We start from the raw sequence: 20,021 nt of genomic DNA, 5'->3' as shown, positions 1-20,021 counted from the left end.
TCAGAAATTGGGTAGTAGAGGGGAAGAAGCTATCCCTAAAATATTGAGCATGTTTTCGGGCTCCTGTACCTCCTCTTTGATGGTAGCAATAAGAATTCTGGGCGATGGGGTTCCTTAATGATGGATGCCACCATCTGTAGAATTTTGCTTGAGTCTTGGGTAACATACCAAATCTCCACATTCTTCTTGAAATACAGCCACTGGCATGCTGTATTCATTATTGCATCAGTATGTTCGGGTGCTTATAGATTCTCAGAAATGTTCTAACTTGAAGCTGCTTACCTTTTCCTCTGCTGGCCCTACAAAGATGACTGGTGGGTGCATGTTCTCCTGGCTTTTTCTTACTGAAGTCCACAATCTATTCCTTTAAATACTGATTAGGAAAAATAAAACATTAAGAGACGTTGGTCAGTTTAAATGACTAATAATCAATACAATGCACTTTTAAGTACATTAACGTATTGCAAAGCTACAGGACCTAATCCAATCAGCTGAACACTTCTCTCCCAACTGGAACGTTGTAAGATCAGATCAAAGGGCTGTCTGTCATTGTAGCCCAGTGGGTAAATTAATTTCTGCATCCGATCAGCCCACATTTGTAACTCTGTATGGAAATTACAATAATTTTTTCTAGTAAATTACACAGCACAAGCATGATGCAAATTTGGCAGATTGCATTTAGTAATCCTGTTCAGCAATGGCAATTCATTGAGCCCCTCATCCCCTCGAGAAGAAAAATGCTTTTTTAAATGAATGTTTTTAGCAACTCTGTAACTAACACACGTTATTTGTAACCGTTAAGCCTGTCCTTTCAACAGATTCCTTTTATAATGTGCACATTATAGGGAGTTGGTCTCAGTCCCCAGGAGTCCTTTGTATACTTTTCATCTCCTCACATACACTGTGGATCGACTAGATTGATGAGAGGGTTGCCTAAGGAGAAAACTGTTGGAACTGTACTCAGTTTAGAAAAATCCAGAGTGATCTCATTCAAACGTGTAGACTGAGAGCTGTTTCCCTAATCCAGCATGGGGTCAACCTCTAAACCTGCCTTGAAGTAAGAGTGTGACTCATTTGGACAAAGACAAGGAGACAACAAACCATCTGCTCGAGGAACTCAGTAGGTCAAGCACTATCTATGGGAGGAGAGGAATTGTAAATTGGTGAACTGGCAAATTGGTTTAATTTTGTCACATATACCAAGGTATAGCGAAAAGGTTTGTATGATATCCATACAGATTATTTCATCACATCCACGGACTGAAGTACTGCAAGGAAAAAGCAACAACAGAATGCAGAATGTAGTGTTACATTTACAGAGTAAGTGCAGAAAGACTAAATGGTGCAAGGACGATTGTGAGGCAAGAGTCTATCTTATTGTACAACGGGACCATTCAGTAGTCTTGGAACAGCAGGTCAAAAGCTGTCCTTGAGTGAGTTTGTAAGTGCTTTTAGACTTAAGTATTTTCTGCCTGATAGGACAGGGAAGAAGAAAGAATGTCTGGGTCATTAATTATGTCGGTTCCTCTGTCAAGGCACTGAGAAGTGTAGATGAGTCTATGGATGGGAGGTTGGTTTCTGTTGAGCAGTGTCCATAACTTGAGGTCTGAGGCAAAATAGTACCAAGCGGTGAGTAGATTACCCAGGAGGAATATGAGGTGTTGTACCTCTAGTTTGCTTTGGGCCTTAATCTAGCAGTAGAGGAGGGCAAGGATGTACGGGCTAGTGTGGAATTGGGAAGTGGAATCAAAATGGCATGCAACTGGGAATTAATGATATTTGGCTTGTTTGCAAGTATTTGGTCATTTGAAACTGAGTGTAGTTAAAACTGAGTCATAGAGCACTATAGCACAGAAAAAGGCCCTTTTGCCCATCTAGCTTATGCTGAACTCTAGCAAGTTCCATCAACCTGCACGTGGACAAGAGCCCTCAATATTATTCCCATCCACTTATTCAAACTTCTCGTAAATGTTGAAATTAACCCCACATCCACCACTTCCACTGGCAGCTCGTCCCACACTCTCACCCCCCTCTGAGTGAAGAATTCCTCCTCATTTTCCCATTAAATATTTCTCCTTTCATCCTCAACCAATGGCCTCTCAGTGGAAAAGGACCTGCTTGAACTTATATTGATGCATTTTTGAGTAGGAGCTGGAGAGGAAGTGGAATGCAGATAGAAATTGAAGATCTACCTTGGGCTTGGTGAAAGCGGTTCCCATTGCATTCTCTAAGATGCAGTACACAGCGGGTGTGAGATGGAGTTTAATACCCATTGTTTAAGCTGCTGAATGGAGCACTGGGAGGGAATTCAGCACCAGGGGAAGGGGTGTGACAAACCTGGCACAGAGTAGCATTGCAAGAAAGCATATGCCCCTGGAAATGATCCATCACACCACCACCCTTTTGCTTCGTGGAGCAGTTCCAAGCATGAATGGAATTGAGGAAAAGCAAATATCTCTGCTGAAAATACTATTACCACCCTGTACCATATAATACATCCGTGATGTGGTACTACTGAAGTTCTTTCATGTACAGGTCATGCCCATAACTCAATGAAACTTGCACTTTCACCCGAGAGTGCTAAGTATCACAAGTGTGAAAATAGTTTCACAAGAGGCGAGAGACTTATTTGTGGCAACACTGGCTACAAAAGTAATGAGAATAGGACTGTTTCAAATCAAAAACAGAAGCATTTTCGAGGTTGCAGGATGGGAGGGGGTGGGTGCACTTTAATACATACTGTCTTCCATGAGGGAAGGCATTCGAATGTAAATGTTCTCAAAAATGTTCCTTGTGAATTGAACGTCTAAGTGCCAATCCAGCACAGTGGATTACTGTTTTTAATTCCACTGCCATCAAATGATCATTCAATCCCATAGAAAAAGAGAACATCACAAAGGTTTCAGTCAAGGGAGCATTCTGAACTGACATTAATGGATATACAGTCATTAACCCAGAGTACTTCAGCAATCATGTCATTCTGACTGTGTGAGTTAATTCAGCGCTTTCTGCCTTGTGGGCAGTAACCCACTCTGCTGTGATGTTTGCGGCTGATTCCCTGCAATGCTTTGAGCTTAAAAGTATTTTATATAATAAACAGTACATATAAAAGAGATCGAGTTGGTTACTTCTGTGGGTATTTGTTCCTTGTGCATAAAATAACAAAATACACTCAGTGGCCACTTTATTAGGTACCCCTTGCACTTAATAAAGTGGCCACTGAGTGAATGTTTGTGATCTTCTGCTGCTGTAGCCCATCCACTTCAGGGTTTGATGTGTTGTGCATTCAGAGATGCTCTCTTCCAAACTACCATTGTAACTGTCGGCTTGAACCAGTCTGGCCATTCTCTTCTGACCTCATTCATTAACAAGGTATTTTTGTGCACAGAACTGCCACTCATTGGATTTTTGTTTTGCTAGATACACCATTCTCTGTAAATTCTACAGCCAGTTGTGCTTGAGAATTTCAGGAGATCAGCAGTTACTGAGATAACTTCTAAACTTCAGAATGGGGAAAAATATGATCAAAGTAACTTTGACCGTGGAATGATTGTCGGTGCCAGGGGGATTGTTTACTCAAACTATCCTGCCTGGCATCAACAAGTATTCCATGGTCAGAGCCGCTTAGATCACATTTCTTCTCCCATTCTGATGTTTGGTCTGAGCAACAACTGAACCTGTTGACCACACCCATATGCTTTTATGATTGAGTTGCTGCCACATGGTTGAATGATGAGATTTGCATTAACAAGCAGGTGTACAGATGTATCTAATAAAGTGGCCACTGAGTGTATTATGAGGTGTATAGATAGGGTTAATGCAAGTAGGCTCTTTCCACCGAGATTGAGTGAAAATATAGCTAGAGGTCATGGGTTAAGGGAGAAAGGTGAAATAAAGGTCGCCCCACAAAAGGAAGGATGTTCAGGGTTTGGAGAGGGTACAGAAGAGGTTTGCCAGAATGCTGACTGGTGTAGTGGTCATGTACTAGAGGCTGGATGAATTTATGTGGTTTTCTCTGGGACACTGGAGGCTGAGGGGAGATCTGATAGGGGTTTACAAGATTGAGAGGCATAGATAGAGTGGACAGAGAGCGTCTGTTTTCCCAGGGTTAAAATGTCCGTTTTCCCAGGGCATGCATTGGAGGTGAGAAGGAGCAGGTTCAAGGGGGATGCGAGGGATAAGTTTATTTTTACTCAGAGGGTGGTGGATATTTGGAATGCGCTGCCTGGTATGGTGGCAGAGGCAAATACATTAGAGACTTTGAAGAGGTAAGTATGGAGGATGGAGGGATGTGGACATAGCGTAGGTAGGAGGGATTAATGTTTGGATGATTTTGATTTGCTTTTTGCTGGTTAGGCACAACATTGTGGGCTGAATGTACTGTTCTATGTTCTATTTAAGGGGAACCCGAGTCGGACTTCTTCACTGGGAGGGTTGTGCGAGTGTGAAACGAGCTACCAGTGGAAGTGTTGCATGTGGATTTAGTTTCAAAGTTTAAGCAAAGTGTGGCTAAGCACATGGACAGGAGGGGTATAGAGTGCAATGGTCCAGGTACTAAAGTTCAGCATAGACTAAACGGACTGAAATGCCTTGTCTCTATGCTATAGCATATTCAACTCCATATTCAACTTTTCAAAATGCTGAAACTATAATTATGTATAACAGCAAACTCATTATTGTAAGGGATTGAATACCCTGAACATCTTCAGCTCACTGTAAAGGTGTTAGGAAAATGCTACTGGAGCTTAAAAGCCATGAAATCAACTCTTGTTTTTGCCTTACTCTCTGCCTAGCTAAGTAGTCATTTGTTCCTGGACACTAGGTTGAAAATAAAGAGTCTTTTTGAGAATTTGCTCCTAAGATTACCTGTGCAATTGGCCCAAAATTAACCAAAGCATCAGTACAGGGAAATTAGATAATTTATTTATTTGTTCACAGGACATGACTGTTGCCAGGAAGCCTATTCCCAATTCTTCGTAAACTGAGCTTGTTGACTACAGTTCACCATTAAACATTGGAGCAGAATTAGCCCATTCAGCCCATCGAGGCAGCTCCATGTTTTGATAAATGGCTGATTAAATTTTCCTCTCAACCCCGTTCTCCTGCCTTCTCCAAATAATATTGATACCCAAACTACCTATCATCCTTTACTTTAAGTATTCCCAATGGCAAGGCCTCTACAGCCATCTGTATGAATCAATTCCACAGATTCATCACCCTCTGGTGAAAGAAATTCCTCCTCATCTTTGTTCTAAAGAGACAACCTTGTATTCTGAGACTGTGCCTTCTGGTCCTAAATTCTCCCATGACAGACAACGACTTCTGCAGGTCCACTTCATTCATGCCTTTTAATGTTCGATAGTTTTCATTGAGATCGTCTTCATTCTTCTAAATTCCAGCGATGACAGGCCCAAGCTGAGGGCTGGACTTATTGATGAGAGTGAAGTCGTATACAGGCCCAGTCTATTCAGGAGTCAGTTTCTGGACAATATGCTTTTTTTTCCCTAAGCTTTCTTACAGTAATTTCAGATTCACTATATTATTAATTTCAGATGTGTAGAATGAATTAAATGAACAGAAAGCCAGCAGCGGCAAATGTGGGATTCAATCTTTTGTCACCTGGTCAATTATCCAGGCTTCAGGATAGTAGAATAATAACTTAACCACCTGCTTCCATACTCTTCGATACTTCAAATGAATTGAGTTTACACAACCTGTTCTGTTGGTTTTAAAGTTGATGTGTAATATGAAGAAAATGGCCCTGCACCTTTGTTCCTATTGGGAATTACTCTGCTAATTTTAATTGTTTGTAGGCCTTTGAAACAAATAATTTTTTTTGGAAGGTCGGAGCAACTTCATAAAAAAAATCTTGCTAAATTACTGCTAATTTGCTTTGGAGTAATCCAACGAACATCCTTACTAGTAGTCATGAAAAGTAATACGGGAGTGAACCATTCAGACCAAGGTCTGAACCATTCACTCCTGTATTACTTTATTGCCATTTATTATCAAGGTCTGAATCAATATCAATGCATAGTCACAAAGCTCTGAAAGTTGTTCTTGGCCTCCGAAATCCGCACTGACCATCTACATTAACCCTACAGCAAAATGTTTAACAATGCCAGTGACCTGGGTTCAATTCCCACTGCTGTCTGTGAAGAGTATATATGTTCTTCTCTATGACTGCATGGTTTCCTCTGGGTGTTCCGGTTTGCTCTCTAGGATTAGAGAGTTGTGCACATGTTGTTTTGGAACTGGAGGCTTGATGATATTGGCCGTCTGCTCACTGCACATCCTTGGACTGGGTTGGTCATTGACACAAAATGACCCATTTGACTGTATGATTCAATGTTTTGATTTGGATGTGACAAATAAAGCTAATCTTTAATCTTTTCCATCAGCTCTGCCATGTACCTGAGGTAACAGTGGCCTATTAACCAACCAGAAAGTGCACATTTGAGATGTGGGAGGAAACTGGGGCACCCAAAGGAAATTACTGAATGGGGGAGCAGGCATGAGAAGCCAAATAGCTTCCTCATGTTCCTGTTCTTTTGAAAAAAATAACCAGCAATGCATGCAATTTGTGTCCAGATTCCAAACCGAGCCCAAACTGGCATCCCTGAGCAGAAGTTTTTAAAAAGATTTCAATGTGAAAATAATTACCATTTGTGAAAGTGATTTTGACATCTTGCTAGCAACACACAAAATGCTGGAGCAACTCAGCAGGCCAGGCAGCATGTATGGAAAAAAGTACAATCAACATTTCGGGCCATTTATCTGCTATATCTTTCTACATTTGCATTTGGAGCAGTCTAATTACATTACCCTGAGATATCAGATACTTAGGCAAGTTCACTGCATTTTAAAAATTCTTTTACAGAGGACATACTCTGCTGGAAGACCAGCGTATATTGTGCATCCAATATTGCCCTATTTTCTAAGCAGGGAGAAATTTCAAAAATCAGAGGTTCAAAGAGACTTAAGAGTCCTCGTGCAGGACTTCCTAAGTGTCAACACATAGGTTGAGTCGGTGGTAAGGAAGGCAAATGCAATGTTTGCATTAGTTTCAAGAGGACTAGAATATAGTCTTGAAAAACCATTCTCACATTTTACTGTCTCATTTTCTAAATTTAAAATATATTGTAGTAGGATTTTTTGAGCTAATGCACAAAACATAGTCAAATCTAAAGAAAAATTCAAAAACTTGTCAATAATTTACTAAAAATTAAAAACTAAAACTGAGAGGCTGAATTATTCATCCCCTTTGTAATTACTATGCTAGCTTTCCTCAGTTGCAATACTGTATACAATCTTACCAACTCATCCAACTTGTTGATGTAGAAAACTGGAGGATCACCTGAACAAATACCACCTCTCTCTGTAAGGTCCATCATTAGGGTAGATTTGCAACAGACCAACCCAAAATGAAGACAGAAAAAGCATTCAAGGCAAGTAAGGGGAATAATAATAGAGAAGCACAAGGAAGGGTACAAGACCAAGTCAAAGGCACTGAACATACCTCGGAGCTCAGTGTAGTCCACAGCCACATTGCCTAGGTCAGACTGCCCCTCTAAATTTAGTTGCTGGAGAAAAATGGCACTTCCAAGAGAGGCCTCTGTGACACAGTCACTCTCAGTGAGCTGCAATGGGCAAATCTTGCACTATCACATTGTGCAAATCCAAAAAGACTATTGGCTATAATAGCTGCAAGAGGTGGTTCTACTACGCAAAGGAGGATGAGTACATTACAGTTTTGAATTTTTAGTTTATCATGCCTTAGAGTTTTCCCAGCTTTTTGGGTCTCTACTCTTAAAAAAAGAACATGATTCACAAATAAAAATTCTCAGTTAAATTGGTCAAAATCCCTGGTTGTAATACTCATTTATGTCACAAAGGGTTGCGGCTGAATACTTTTACAATACTGTATAGGAAAAAATGACAATTCTACCCCCCAGTCCAACAGTATGGTAGAAAAAGAGAAATTATTTCCTTTGCTTAAGAGGTTTAGGACTGAAATAATCACGGTGGGTTTTTAGTGTCTTCCTTTTGCTTCCCAAATCTGTGACACTGACCGAAAGGACAAAGCCATCAGGAGCATGGGAACATCACCACCTTCAGGTCCCCATATAAATAAAACACTACCCTTAACTCATAGACACATCACATTCCTTCAGCATCATTGGGTTTAAATTCTGGAACATTTTGCCAAACAGCATGCTGTGTGTATTTTCACCAGAGGAATAGCAGAGATCTAAAGGACAGTAAATACTGGCTTTGTCAGCAATGCACCCTTTCTTTCAAAAGAGTAAGACAAAAATCTCACCTTGTATTTTCTTAGGATCTAGGTCTCATTTGTCTAAATCTATGCTACAAATGTGTTAAAGAAATTATTTCGTTTTACACTTCAGATAATTCTATACCTTCCAAATTTTCAGTGTGGTACTTTTGGACTGAGACCGAAGTTGCTCAGGAAGCATTGCTGATAACTTCATTCCATTTTATTTTTGCCCCAGGATGGTGGCTGCTATGGAGACCTGTTCTGCAAGGCCTTGAAAACCTATAACATGCTGTGCTTTGGAATTTACCGACTGCGAGATGCACATATGCGGTCGCTAAATCCGTGTACCAAGCGGTAAGTAGTACAAGTTTCTCAGAATTCCTCTGCAGGAAGACTGTTTGTTAATTTCCTCAGTCACAGATTGATACATCACTCTGGATTTTCTTCTCAATTGACATAGTGCATGGATTGAAACTACTTTCCACTTTATCTGTCACTAAAATAGCTACACTCAGTTTCAATGACTTAGAACAAAGAAGAGTACAGCACAAGAACAGGCCTCTGGGTTATAAACACAAGAGATTCTGTAGATGCTGGAAATCTTGAGCAACACACAAAAAATGCTGGAGGAACTCAGCAAGTCGACGTCCTTGAAGCAGAATAAACTGTCGATATTTCAGACTGAGATTCAGAATCGGGTTTATTATCATTGGTATGTGATACGAAATTTGTTCAATGGTGTTGTGGCAAACCATTTAAGCTAATGACACCTAAGACTTACTGCCTGCACATGGTCCATATCCATCCAATACTCTGCATATTCATGTGTGTCTGTCATATCTGCCTCTGGCAAAGCCCTGGCAGCACATTCTAGACACCCTCCAGTCTCTGTATGCACAAAATAAGCTTTACCAAACATCTCCTTTCACCTTCAATGCATGCCATCACTATTGCAAACTTTGATCCTGGGTATAAAAAATACTGACAATACATCACAATCTGTATCTTTCATAACTTTATAAACTTCTAGCAGTTCTCCCATTCAACCTGTGCTACTTCAGTGAAAACAACCCAAGGTTGTCCCACCTCCTCTTATAGCACAGTGTTGGGAAGTGTAGGGTCACGCACTTTGGTAGAAGAAATGAGATAGTGAGAAACTACAAAAAAAATGAACAGGCAAAGGGACTTGGGAGTCCTTTACATGTTCCCTAAATGTTCATTTGCAGGTTGAGTCTGGGGTGGGGGAGGCGATTGCAATGTTAGCATTCATTTCAAGAAGACTAGAATATAAAAGCAAGGATGTAATGTTGAAACTTCGGTGAGGCCACACTTGGAGTATTGTGAGCAGATTTGGGCCCCTTATCTTAGAAAGGATGTGCTGAAACTGGAGAGGGTTCAAAGGAGGTTTATGAAAATGATTCCAGGATTGAATGGCTTGTCATATGAAGAGTGTTTGATGGCTCTGGGCCTGTAATCACTAGAATTCAGAAGGTTGAGGGGTGACCTCATTGAAACAAATTGAATGGTGAAAGGCCATAATAGAGTGGATGTGGAGAAGATGTTTCCTATGGTGGGAGAGTCTAAGACCAGAGGACACAGCCTCAAAATAGGCGGGCATCTTTTTACAATGGAGATGAGGAGAAATTTCTCTAGACAAACAGTGGAATTCTTGGCCACAGTCAGCTGTGGAGGCCAAGTCTTTATCTATATTTAGGGCAGAGGTTGATAAATTCCTGATTGGTCAGGGAATGAAGGGATACAGGGAGAAAGCAGGAAATTGGGTCTGAGAGGAAACTTGGATCAGCCATGGTGAAATGGTGGAGCAGACCTGATGGGTCAAATGGTCAATTTCTGCTCCTATATCTTATGATTTTATTGTCTTATCTTATGCCCTCAAATCCAGGCCACATCCTGATGAACCTAAGTCTATAGATAAAGGAGCAAAATTAGGTTATTTAGCTCATCAATTCTGATCCTCCATTTCATCATGGCTGATTTATTGTCCTTCTCAACTTCACTCTTTTACCTTTTCCCTGTAGCTTTGACATTCTTACTAATCAAGAACCAGCCTACAACCGCTTTAAATATACCCAATGATTTGGCCTCCAGAGGCATTTGTGGCGATGAATTCCAGAAGTTCACCACCCTCTGGCTAAAGAAATTCCTCTTTATCTCTGTCCTAAAGGGATGTCCTTTTACTCTAAGGCTTTGCCCTCTGGTTGTAGATTCTCCCACAATTGAAAACATCCTCTCCTTGTCCACTCTACGCTTTTCAATATTTGCTACTTTTCAATGAGATTCCCCCCGCCCCATTCTTCTAAATTTCAGCGAATACAGACACAGACCCATCAAATGCTCCTCATATATTAACCCTTTCCATAAGACCATAAGACATGGGAGCAGAATTAGGCCATTTGGCCCATTGAGTATGCTCCATCATTCAATCATGACAGATCTTTTTGCTCCCTTCCTCAACCCCATTCCCTGGCATTCTCCCTGTAACCTTTGATTCCATGTCCAATCAAGAAGCAATCAAGCTCTGCCTTTAGTGCACCCAATGACCTGGCCTCCACAGCTGCCTGTGGTAACAAATTTCACAAATTCGCCACCCTCTAGCTAAAGAAATCTCTCTGCATCTCTGTTTTAAATGGATGCCCCTCTATCCTGAGGCTGTGCCCTCTTGTCCTAGACTCCCCCACTGTGAGAAACATGCTTTCATTCCCAGGATTATTCTTGTGAAACTCTCTTGCGCTCTCTCCAGATCTCTGCATCCTTCCTATAGTGTGGGGACCAGAATTGAATACAATACTCAAGATATAGCCAAACCAGAGTTTGATAGAGCTACAGCTTAACTTCTTTGCTTTTGAAGTCAGTGCTTCAACTATTAAAGGCAAGATGCCTTGCTTACCACACTATCTAACATAAATGTCATGGAAAGTGCGTGACCAGCCGTATTTCCTTAAATAAAACCCTTCCAAATGTTTACCTAACTTAATTTTGGCAAAAAACTTCATTTTGCATGAGTCAGCAGGAATTGTCCAGGCCTAACTCCAGTACACAGTATTGTGAAAAGGTGAAACTACCCCTAATGTTTCTGACTGAGCACGAATTAAGCAAGAATGTCAAGTCTAAGGAATATCTTGTTTCTCAAGAGCATAACCATATTGAAATTGGCTCTATTTTAGACCCTATAGCAGAAAAATATGCAATTATATTGTGCGCCAATTTAATAAAACGTACTAAGGCAATTTTAACACAAGTATTATTGGACCAAAATACAGGGGGGAGAGGAAGTAATGGTCATGAACTAGGCAAGTATAGGATTTTGATGTTTAAAAGAAAAATCAGATCAGGTAACATTTGTGGCAGGAGAAACAATTATGGCTCTTCATCAGAGTCCTAATCACAGGTCTTCAACCTGAAATGTTTTCTCTCTTCAGATGCTGAGTTGTTCAGCAATTGCTGTTTATATTTTTCAGATTCCCAGCATCTGCTGGTTTTATGTTGACATTCTAGATTTCGTCTATCAAACTGGAAGCTAGTTTGGAGGGGGGGGGGGGGGGGGCGTCGGTAGTTGTCAATGTCAATGAATGATGAGGATTCTTTGAGGAGTTTAATATTCAAAAGCAAACCTTTGAATGGGCATATTTATATAGGAAAGAAAAGGTTAGATGGCTGGGAGAGTGAATAGTTACATATTGGGCAAATAAAGATACATAGAGGACTTCAGCAGGAGATAGGATATGAACTAAGAAATGAGCAGACTTGGATGATGTTTCAAAGATAGCAGTTAGGATCTAAGCAATAGTGCTTATGTGAGAGAGATCTCAGCCCTGCTAATCTTGAATGTCTTGTCTCAACTTGGAATTTCACTTTGTGGGTAAGCCACCAAAAAGAAGCCCAGTTACTGGAGACACAAGAGACTTCAGATGCCAGAGTTTGCAGAAAGAAAGGAAATGCTGGGTGAGCTAAGCAGATCAAGCAGTACCTGTGGAGTGTAAAGGAATTGCTAACCATAATGCAGGCACAGTGATCCAAAATGCTGACAATTCGTGTTCCTTCACAGATGCTGCTCGACCCATTGAGTTTCTCCAGTAGTTTGTTTCCAGACAATTATTGACACAATTCAAGTGTACGAAGTAGCTAGATTGTCCATTTCTTCTGTAAAAACACAATCAGCAATAGTGCATTTAGATATTTGGAATTTACTTTTGTGATGACAAATAATGTCAGGTGTCATTCATGTTTAGTTTAACAGAAGAGCAAAATTAATTGCAAAAGCATTCATATAATGTAGAAGAGTACAGTATAGACCCTTCAGCCCACAATGTTGTGCCAACTTGGTGCCAGCAACCAAAGGCAACCTTTAGAAGACAGCTCAGAAAACAACTAGATACTCTAGTAGATATACTTCTGAACTGCAATTGGTGCAGTCTGCAGCCTGTAATTTACCTTTTCAAGAAGTACTTTTGAATCAACTAAATGATCTGGTGGTTTTGCAGTCTCCTGGGGAATTCTATGAACTAGACTCTTCAGAGTGCAGGTATGGCCAGGGTGGATGCTGCGCCCAGGCGTAATGGCAGGAGATGAACCCACAATCAGTTTCGTTACTCTGCACTGGTTAAAGCATTTAAGCAAGATTAAAATTGCCGAGGACAACAGCAGAAAATGAACAGCTGTTTAATGACGTCTGCCTGCGTTTCACCAGCCTCCCTCTCTTCCTGCTAATACAGTCGGCTGGGAGGTGCAGGAATCTTGTGTCCCATGCCATCAAGTTCAGGAGCAGTTGTTGCCCTGCAGCCAGCGGGATTCACTCGCCTCAGTGCTGAACGGGCTGTGCAGCTGTGGACTCACTTTTGGGACTCTGCGGTTCAAATACCCTATATTTTTATTTACAGTACTTGTTTTTCACTATGTGCGCAATTTGACCTCTTTGCAAATTGGATATGTAGTGGTCCTGTGTGTGTGTTTCAGTGAATTCTATTGTGTTTCTTTGTTTTGTGAGTGTTTGCAAGAAGATGAATCTTGAGGTTAAAATATGAATTTGAACTTTGTACTTTTAAACTACTCCAAGATCAATCTAACTCTTCATTCCCACAAAGCCCACATTTAAGAGTCTCTTAACTGTCCCTAATATATCTGCCTCTACCACTACCTGTGGCAGCACATTCCATGAACTCACCATTCTCAGTGTAAAAAATCCTACCCCTGACATCCCCCTTTACTTCCTTCCAATCATTTTAAAATTATGCCTTCTTGCACAATATTCCAAATGTGGTCTAACCAGAGTTTTATAAAGCTGCAAAATTATCTCATGGCTCTTGAATACAGTACCCTGATTAATGAAGGCCAACACACTAGCTGCCTTATCTACCCTCTTAACTTGCACTGTACTCCGCCTTCAAGTTCGAGCTTCCGAAGTGAATCACTTCTCACTTTTCGGGGTTGAACTCTATCTGCCACTTCTCAGCCCAAGTCTGCATCCTAACAAGTCCAATACTATGACAACATGATATAGTAAATACCAGGAGAAACTCCCAGCATCCTGGAGCTAAGCTCATCAATGGTTTGTATGAATTCATTCACAGTCCATTGTTAGAATAGTATACTACAGGGATATCTACTGAAGATCACAATATTTACTCTGAGATGGGAAGAATGGATGAGTGAGGGCTCCGGTGGAACCTGAATTTTATGCAATGTCAGATTTAGGATTGATTTTCACCTTCCCATCCACTATCAATGAGAGTAAAGGAACATTAAGCTGATTACCAAATCCAGAAGATAGGTGTATCCACCACCAGTCATAACTTTAAAGTTTTTGTTCTGCTCATGTTCAAGTTACAAAGACAACATTAGCCAAGTATTCAAATCCACACTGTAGTCTACTATTATTTCTTATTGTTTCAGTTTATTCCATTAAGCAGTGCACAAATACCATTTTTAAAGCTATCATCCAGAGGGTGGATAGATGTAATAATTTTTATTCTCCGGTAGAGCATCTGATTTTCTCTACCCTCTGACCAATCAAGGTCTTATTTATTCCCCCACTGTCTGAGTCTGATCAGACCATGCAATACCATTATTCTGTCTATCCCATATCCCCTGAATTTCTCTATTATCCAGAAATCTATCAACCACAGTTTTAAATGCAATTGGATACAGAACATTCACATCCCTTTCAAGAGGAGAATTCTGAATAATTACTACCCTTCTGACTGAAGGAATTTCACATTTCAGTCTTAAATGGCCTACAACTCATTTTGGGCCTGTGAGATGACCACAATATACTGCCTATGTACCTGCTCATTAAGTCCCTGCCATGTCCAATAGCTTGTGGGAACCAAGGAAGAGACATCTTGATGACTCTGTTTGAGGGTTCACTTGCCAAACTCTCTTCACTTTGAAACAAGGTCGCTTTGCACCACTGTCCATAAGACCACAGACATTCAAGCATAGTAAGCCCATTTAGTCTATCAAGTCTGCTCTGCAAATAAATGGCTGATTTATTTTCCCTTTCAACTCTATTCTCCTACTTTCTCTCTTTGGCACCCTTTCTAATCAAGAACCCATCAACTTCCACTTTAAATATACTCAATGACTTGGCCTCCACAGCTATCTTTGGCAATGAACTCCACAGATTCGCCATCTTCTGGCAAAAAACAATCCTCCTCATCCATGTTCTTAAGGGATGTCCTTGTATACTGGCGCTGAGAATCTGGGACCCTCGGGCCAGAGGTTCTCACACTAATAAAAACATACTCTTGATGTCCATTCTGTCTAGGTTTGCAACGTTTGGTAGCTAGATCTAAATTGGCACATTAATTAAGTAGGATGGCGCTATTTCTGAGTTCGTAAAATAAATGAACAGCCCCAAAATCAGTGATACTTGAAGTTAACTGATACCACATGATTGCAGAAATTATATTTATTCTCGATTTTTCTAGGCAAATTATCTTGTAAAAATGGAAGTAAAATGAATCTCAGGGCAGTATATGGTAAGGTGTGTGTAATTTGATTATAAATTTACTTTGAGTTTGAAAAGTGGCTAATAAACTCAGTGGTGGAAAGAGATCCTCATCCCTCTGTGCCAAGCTATTTAATCCAGTCCTGCTCTTATATCAAATTCTCACCAATCTTTCCCTCCACCCTCCAACTCATTCACATACTAGGGACAAATTATAATCACCGATTAACCTACCAACCCACATGACTTTGAAACGTGGGAGAACACCTCAAGAAAACCCTTACAGTCACAGGGAGAACACGCAAACAACACAGTACCCAGGGTTGGTATAGAGTCCAGATCACTGGCACTAAGAGGCAGTGGCTCAATCATCCGCAGCACTGTGCCACTTAAATAATAGTTTTCACCATGTCACTCCATTAAAGACAAAGGAGATTACTACTAGTCAGTCTAAACTAATATGGTTCTTGATTGCATGGGATATTATGTTTCTGTTAATGCAAATATAATCAGAATAAAAAATAGGTTCATTATCACTGGTATTTGTCATGAAATTTGTTGTTTTGTGATTTCAATACAGGATAAGACATAAAAATTGTTGTAAGGTACAGACCATTAAGAAATCGAATGGCAGAGGGGAAGAAACTTTTCCCAGAGTAATGAGTGCAGGTCTTCAGTCTCCTGTACCTCCTCCCCCGTGGCAGAACGTGTAGAGGGCAATATTAATGCAATGAAGTTTTTGAATGATGCATTTTGATGCATAGCTTCAGACACAACATTGTAAATAAGCTGAACTTTAAAAACCAAATTGTTTGCTATGTTTTCCTTTAAAACTCTGCACTCCTGGGATGGATGGCATAAATCATTTGTATTTTACTCTTCCTTTGCAGATATGTAATCGCAAATCCACCGTATGAGTTTGAACTTGCCTCAACTGATGTGATCTTCTGCCTGATGCAATTTGACCACAATGCTGGCCAGTCTCGTGGCAGCGTATCGCACTCGTCTCATTCCTCACACTCTTCCAGTAAGAAAAGCTCGTCTGTGCACTCAGCCCCATCTTCCACCAACCGTCCAAACCGCAACAAGGCAAGGGATCCCCGGGAAAAGCAGAAGTATGTGATTGACAAAAGAGCTTGCTATGACCATGCTAACTGATGACAGAGAATGTTTGTAAATGTCCATCTTTGCCCATTCCCCAGAGCCGAACTTCCTTTTGTTACGGACCGCATCATATATGTCTGCACATGTTTGTCTATATGCATGCGTTTGTCAACAGATTTCATCATATCCATTCCCGCAGCACAACAGCAACAAACCAGAGGAACCTAAAAGCCTATCATTATCCAACACCAATCAATTCTCTGCAGAAAGCACTGACATTATTATTTGGAGCAATTATTTAATGTTTGATGGTTTACACAGAGCACCATAATAATTATTTTAATGCATAGCATTAGGGTACAGAAAAGGGTAAGATTTTTATAATTATCTTAAACTGAAACATGGCTTGCATCCAAAGAGGCAAATCCTATGAAGATGGTTACTGCTTCCCACCTTGGAAATGGAGTCAGGTCATTTTAAATTCATGACATTGAGACTAATTCAATACTCTGAGTGCAGACACAGCTGAACAATATTGGGGTGGAGAGTATAATGAATAGAATTTAGTCAGACATGCAAAACATTACTCTCTTTGACTGCTACATTGTCAACTAGATTTCTTTTACTCCCTGTGAATGGATGTCACTTTTTCTAAATTAACTTTTACATTTTTCTAAGATGAAAACAAATTGCAATAATATTTTACTAGGATGGTTTAGTGACATGAACGTTAGCCGAAAGTAATAATAGTGTGGCAGATATTTTTATATGGTAGCCATTTCATTCCACAGTTAGTAATTGTTAAGCATACTTTTGTGTAACTGTCATAGACACACTGTCCATTTGTTTTGTGGGGTGCAGATTCTCTAGGGAGATTTGTACGGTGACTTTTATCTTCTTCCCCCAATCCAGTAAAGCAAGCTTTATATATAAATTTAATAGTTTCCAATACTGCTATTTCATAGCATGGGTTTGCCAGTGAGTGTGTGTTATGGTTCAAAGACTACCAACCTTTCACTGACCCTGTTCTGTTAACATATTTTACCGTTCATTTGGACAGAGACAGTGAAAGGCCTGAGACCAAAATGTGATAGTTTAAGAAAATTGTAAACTTACCTAGAATATTTACTTACTTTTTCTCTAAAGTGCTACAAGGATGACTAGAATGAGCCAAGGTATGACTGTCAATGGTTTTGCATGATACGGCAAGTGCCGTGGGTTCTTTCCATTGTCCTTGTGAAATTTTGTCAATTAAAATTTTAGTAAAAAGACTTTTTTTTAAAAACAGATCAGATAATTTGTGTTTGTTTATTTACGCTTTCTGGCCGAAACGAGCTGTCTGCTGCTGCTGCTGCTGCTGCTTTGTCCATGACAGATGTGACCCCCTCCCCACCTACCCCCCCCCCTCCGTTTCCACGATTCCCATTCTCTTCCTTGCATGTGGCATCCAGCTGCTCATGTGGTTGCGTTGTGACCCATTGGAATCTGTCACCGTATGCAGATTCTGTCATCCACATCGTCGTTCTGTGGTAACAGGCGGGACCATCTGATTCTTGTGTTGATGTTAGTTGAACAATCAATCATCCTGTTTGCACAGCGGTTTTGCTAACATCTATTCCCCATTCTTCCTTGAAAATTCTCGGTCTGCTGAAAGTGATGTTTTTTGGTGACTCAGTCATTCTGTATCAGCACATTCTGACATGAATTGTCAAGGGGAGGGGGGGCTCTGGATGGGATACAGCAGTGTGTGAATGAGAGCATTGCAGGAGAGGTGTGAGCTGCACAGCAAACCAGTGATGCTTCATTCCTACCCTGCCATGACACCAAGCATTACCTCGAAGCCACTTGTACGTTCTGCTTTATTTTAATAATGTTTAAACCAAAGTTGTAGATGTTACTGTACACTTTGCATGTCTGATACAAATTAAAATGTCTCTGCATAAAGGGTCAGTTAGGAGAATTAGTGGGAAGTGAGGAAAAACATGAGTGAAATAATGTACTAGGGGCAGGATTTCAATTGTTAACTTGATAAACTGAACAACAAAGAACTAACTGGAGATTGAGACTAAATAAATCAAACCTTTCTGCCTCTTCCCTCCCTCTCAGCTCTACTCACTGTCGAAAACCTTTAACAACTACTAAATATCTCTAATATTCAGAGATTAAAAATGATGTAAAATACTAAAGGAAGTAGCTTTCCTAACTCTTTTTCCATCTCCAAGGAGATAGGGTCTTCTTGATCTCATCTCCGGTTTGAGATAAGATCTTAGATTTGAAATAAGCACATTCATAGAATATGCAAAATAGTGTTTGTGGTGTCTTGGTCTCTGTGGAGCTCTAAGACCATAAGACATAGGAGCAGAATTCAGCTATTTGGCTCATCGTGTCTGCTCTGCCATTCCATTAAAGATGATTAATTATTCCTCTCAGTCCCATTCTCCTCCCCTCTCCCCATAACCTTTGCTATCCTTACAAATCGAGAAACCGATAAACCCCCGCTTTCAATAGACCCAGTGGCTTTACCTCCACAGCCACCTGTGTCAATGAATTCCACAGATTCACCAGACCAGTTGAAACTAAGTCTGACGTTTCACAACAGGTGACAAATCTTAAAGTTACTGTTCTTCCTAGCCTTAGAATCCAGAATTAAATCTCAGTATTGTAGGACTACTGATCAGTTTAGTGAAGTTAGTAAACATAGTGGGACCTCGATTACCCATATCAGTGCTGTACTCCCTCAGTAATGCTCTCCACTACTACACATCCAGATTCTTCAGCAGACATGTTTCTTCAACAGCATTTGGCCATTCGAGACCAAGGGCCACCAGGTTACTCTGCGAACCAACTGAACCCCCTCAAACACACACACAAATAGCAGGATTCAGGGACTATGTGCTTCCTTTCCTCATCCGACCCTTCTGAGAAGCATACTTACGTTGGTTAACGCAGCTTGTGCTGGAGCTGGTCGGCAAAAGGCCACACGTTCTGCTGCTGTACTATTACTGAGGCTTGTTCATCGCACACTTGAGAGGTCAAAAAGGACCTGGCACAGAGGTGAGACTGCTGAGACCACCTTTCCAACATATCTCAAATGGGTTTCTCTGTAGACCTGCTGAGTTCCTCATTCCGGCATTCTGTGTGTGTTAGTCTGGCTTTCCAGCATCTGCAGAATTCCTCATGCTTAGGGTTACTTAAGTCATCTAAATTACAAAGATATCTGGAAATCTCTCCATGGGTTGCCAAGAATAACCACCTTTTTTGTGTTTCCAATTACTACATTTGACATCACAGCCTATGATAATAACCTGATGCAATAGATCTCAAACAACTTGTGGTAAAGGACTCACTAAAGGAGTAGAAACCAACAATAATTGTCACAGCAACCAGACTTGCTCTCTGTTATGGACATTAGCTTCATTCTTAGCCCATTAGACCTGAGATCTTCAGCGCAAGACCTTCAGCCCGACTCACCTGTACTGTTCAACTGTTCAAGATTGCTTAATGTCATTTCCAGTACACAAATGTAAAAGGGAACAAAGTAATTGTTACTGTGGATCCAATGCAGCACAAAAAAACACAGTAAGATAAAAAAAAACAATAAATATAAATACATAAGATAGCTTATATTCATTGATTGTATGGACATAACGTGACTGACCAGAAGTGGATTGG

The 20,021-nt window shown here is 40.5% G+C and overlaps 1 protein-coding gene across 6 annotated transcripts in view; it reads left to right on the top strand.

Moving 5' to 3' along the window:
* kcnma1a (potassium large conductance calcium-activated channel, subfamily M, alpha member 1a) overlaps nucleotides 1–20,021 on the top strand; it is a 924,908-nt gene that overhangs the window by 883,446 nt on the left and 21,441 nt on the right. For 3 of the 6 annotated variants that reach the window (XM_059946551.1, XM_059946550.1, XM_059946554.1), the window contains 2 exons: nucleotides 8,514–8,632; nucleotides 16,136–17,615. In XM_059946551.1, coding sequence (XP_059802534.1) covers nucleotides 8,514–8,632; nucleotides 16,136–16,403 — 387 coding nt within the window. In that variant the 3' untranslated portion in view covers nucleotides 16,404–17,615. Of the gene's footprint in view, nucleotides 1–8,513; nucleotides 8,633–16,135; nucleotides 17,616–20,021 lie in introns of those variants that run through there. The other 3 variants (XM_059946553.1, XM_059946552.1, XM_059946549.1) reach the window with 2 other exon arrangements.

This window comes from Hypanus sabinus, chromosome 21 (genome assembly GCF_030144855.1).
Source record: "Hypanus sabinus isolate sHypSab1 chromosome 21, sHypSab1.hap1, whole genome shotgun sequence".
NCBI lineage: Eukaryota > Metazoa > Chordata > Chondrichthyes > Myliobatiformes > Dasyatidae > Hypanus > Hypanus sabinus.
This window is presented reverse-complemented; position numbering and strand designations above follow the sequence as displayed.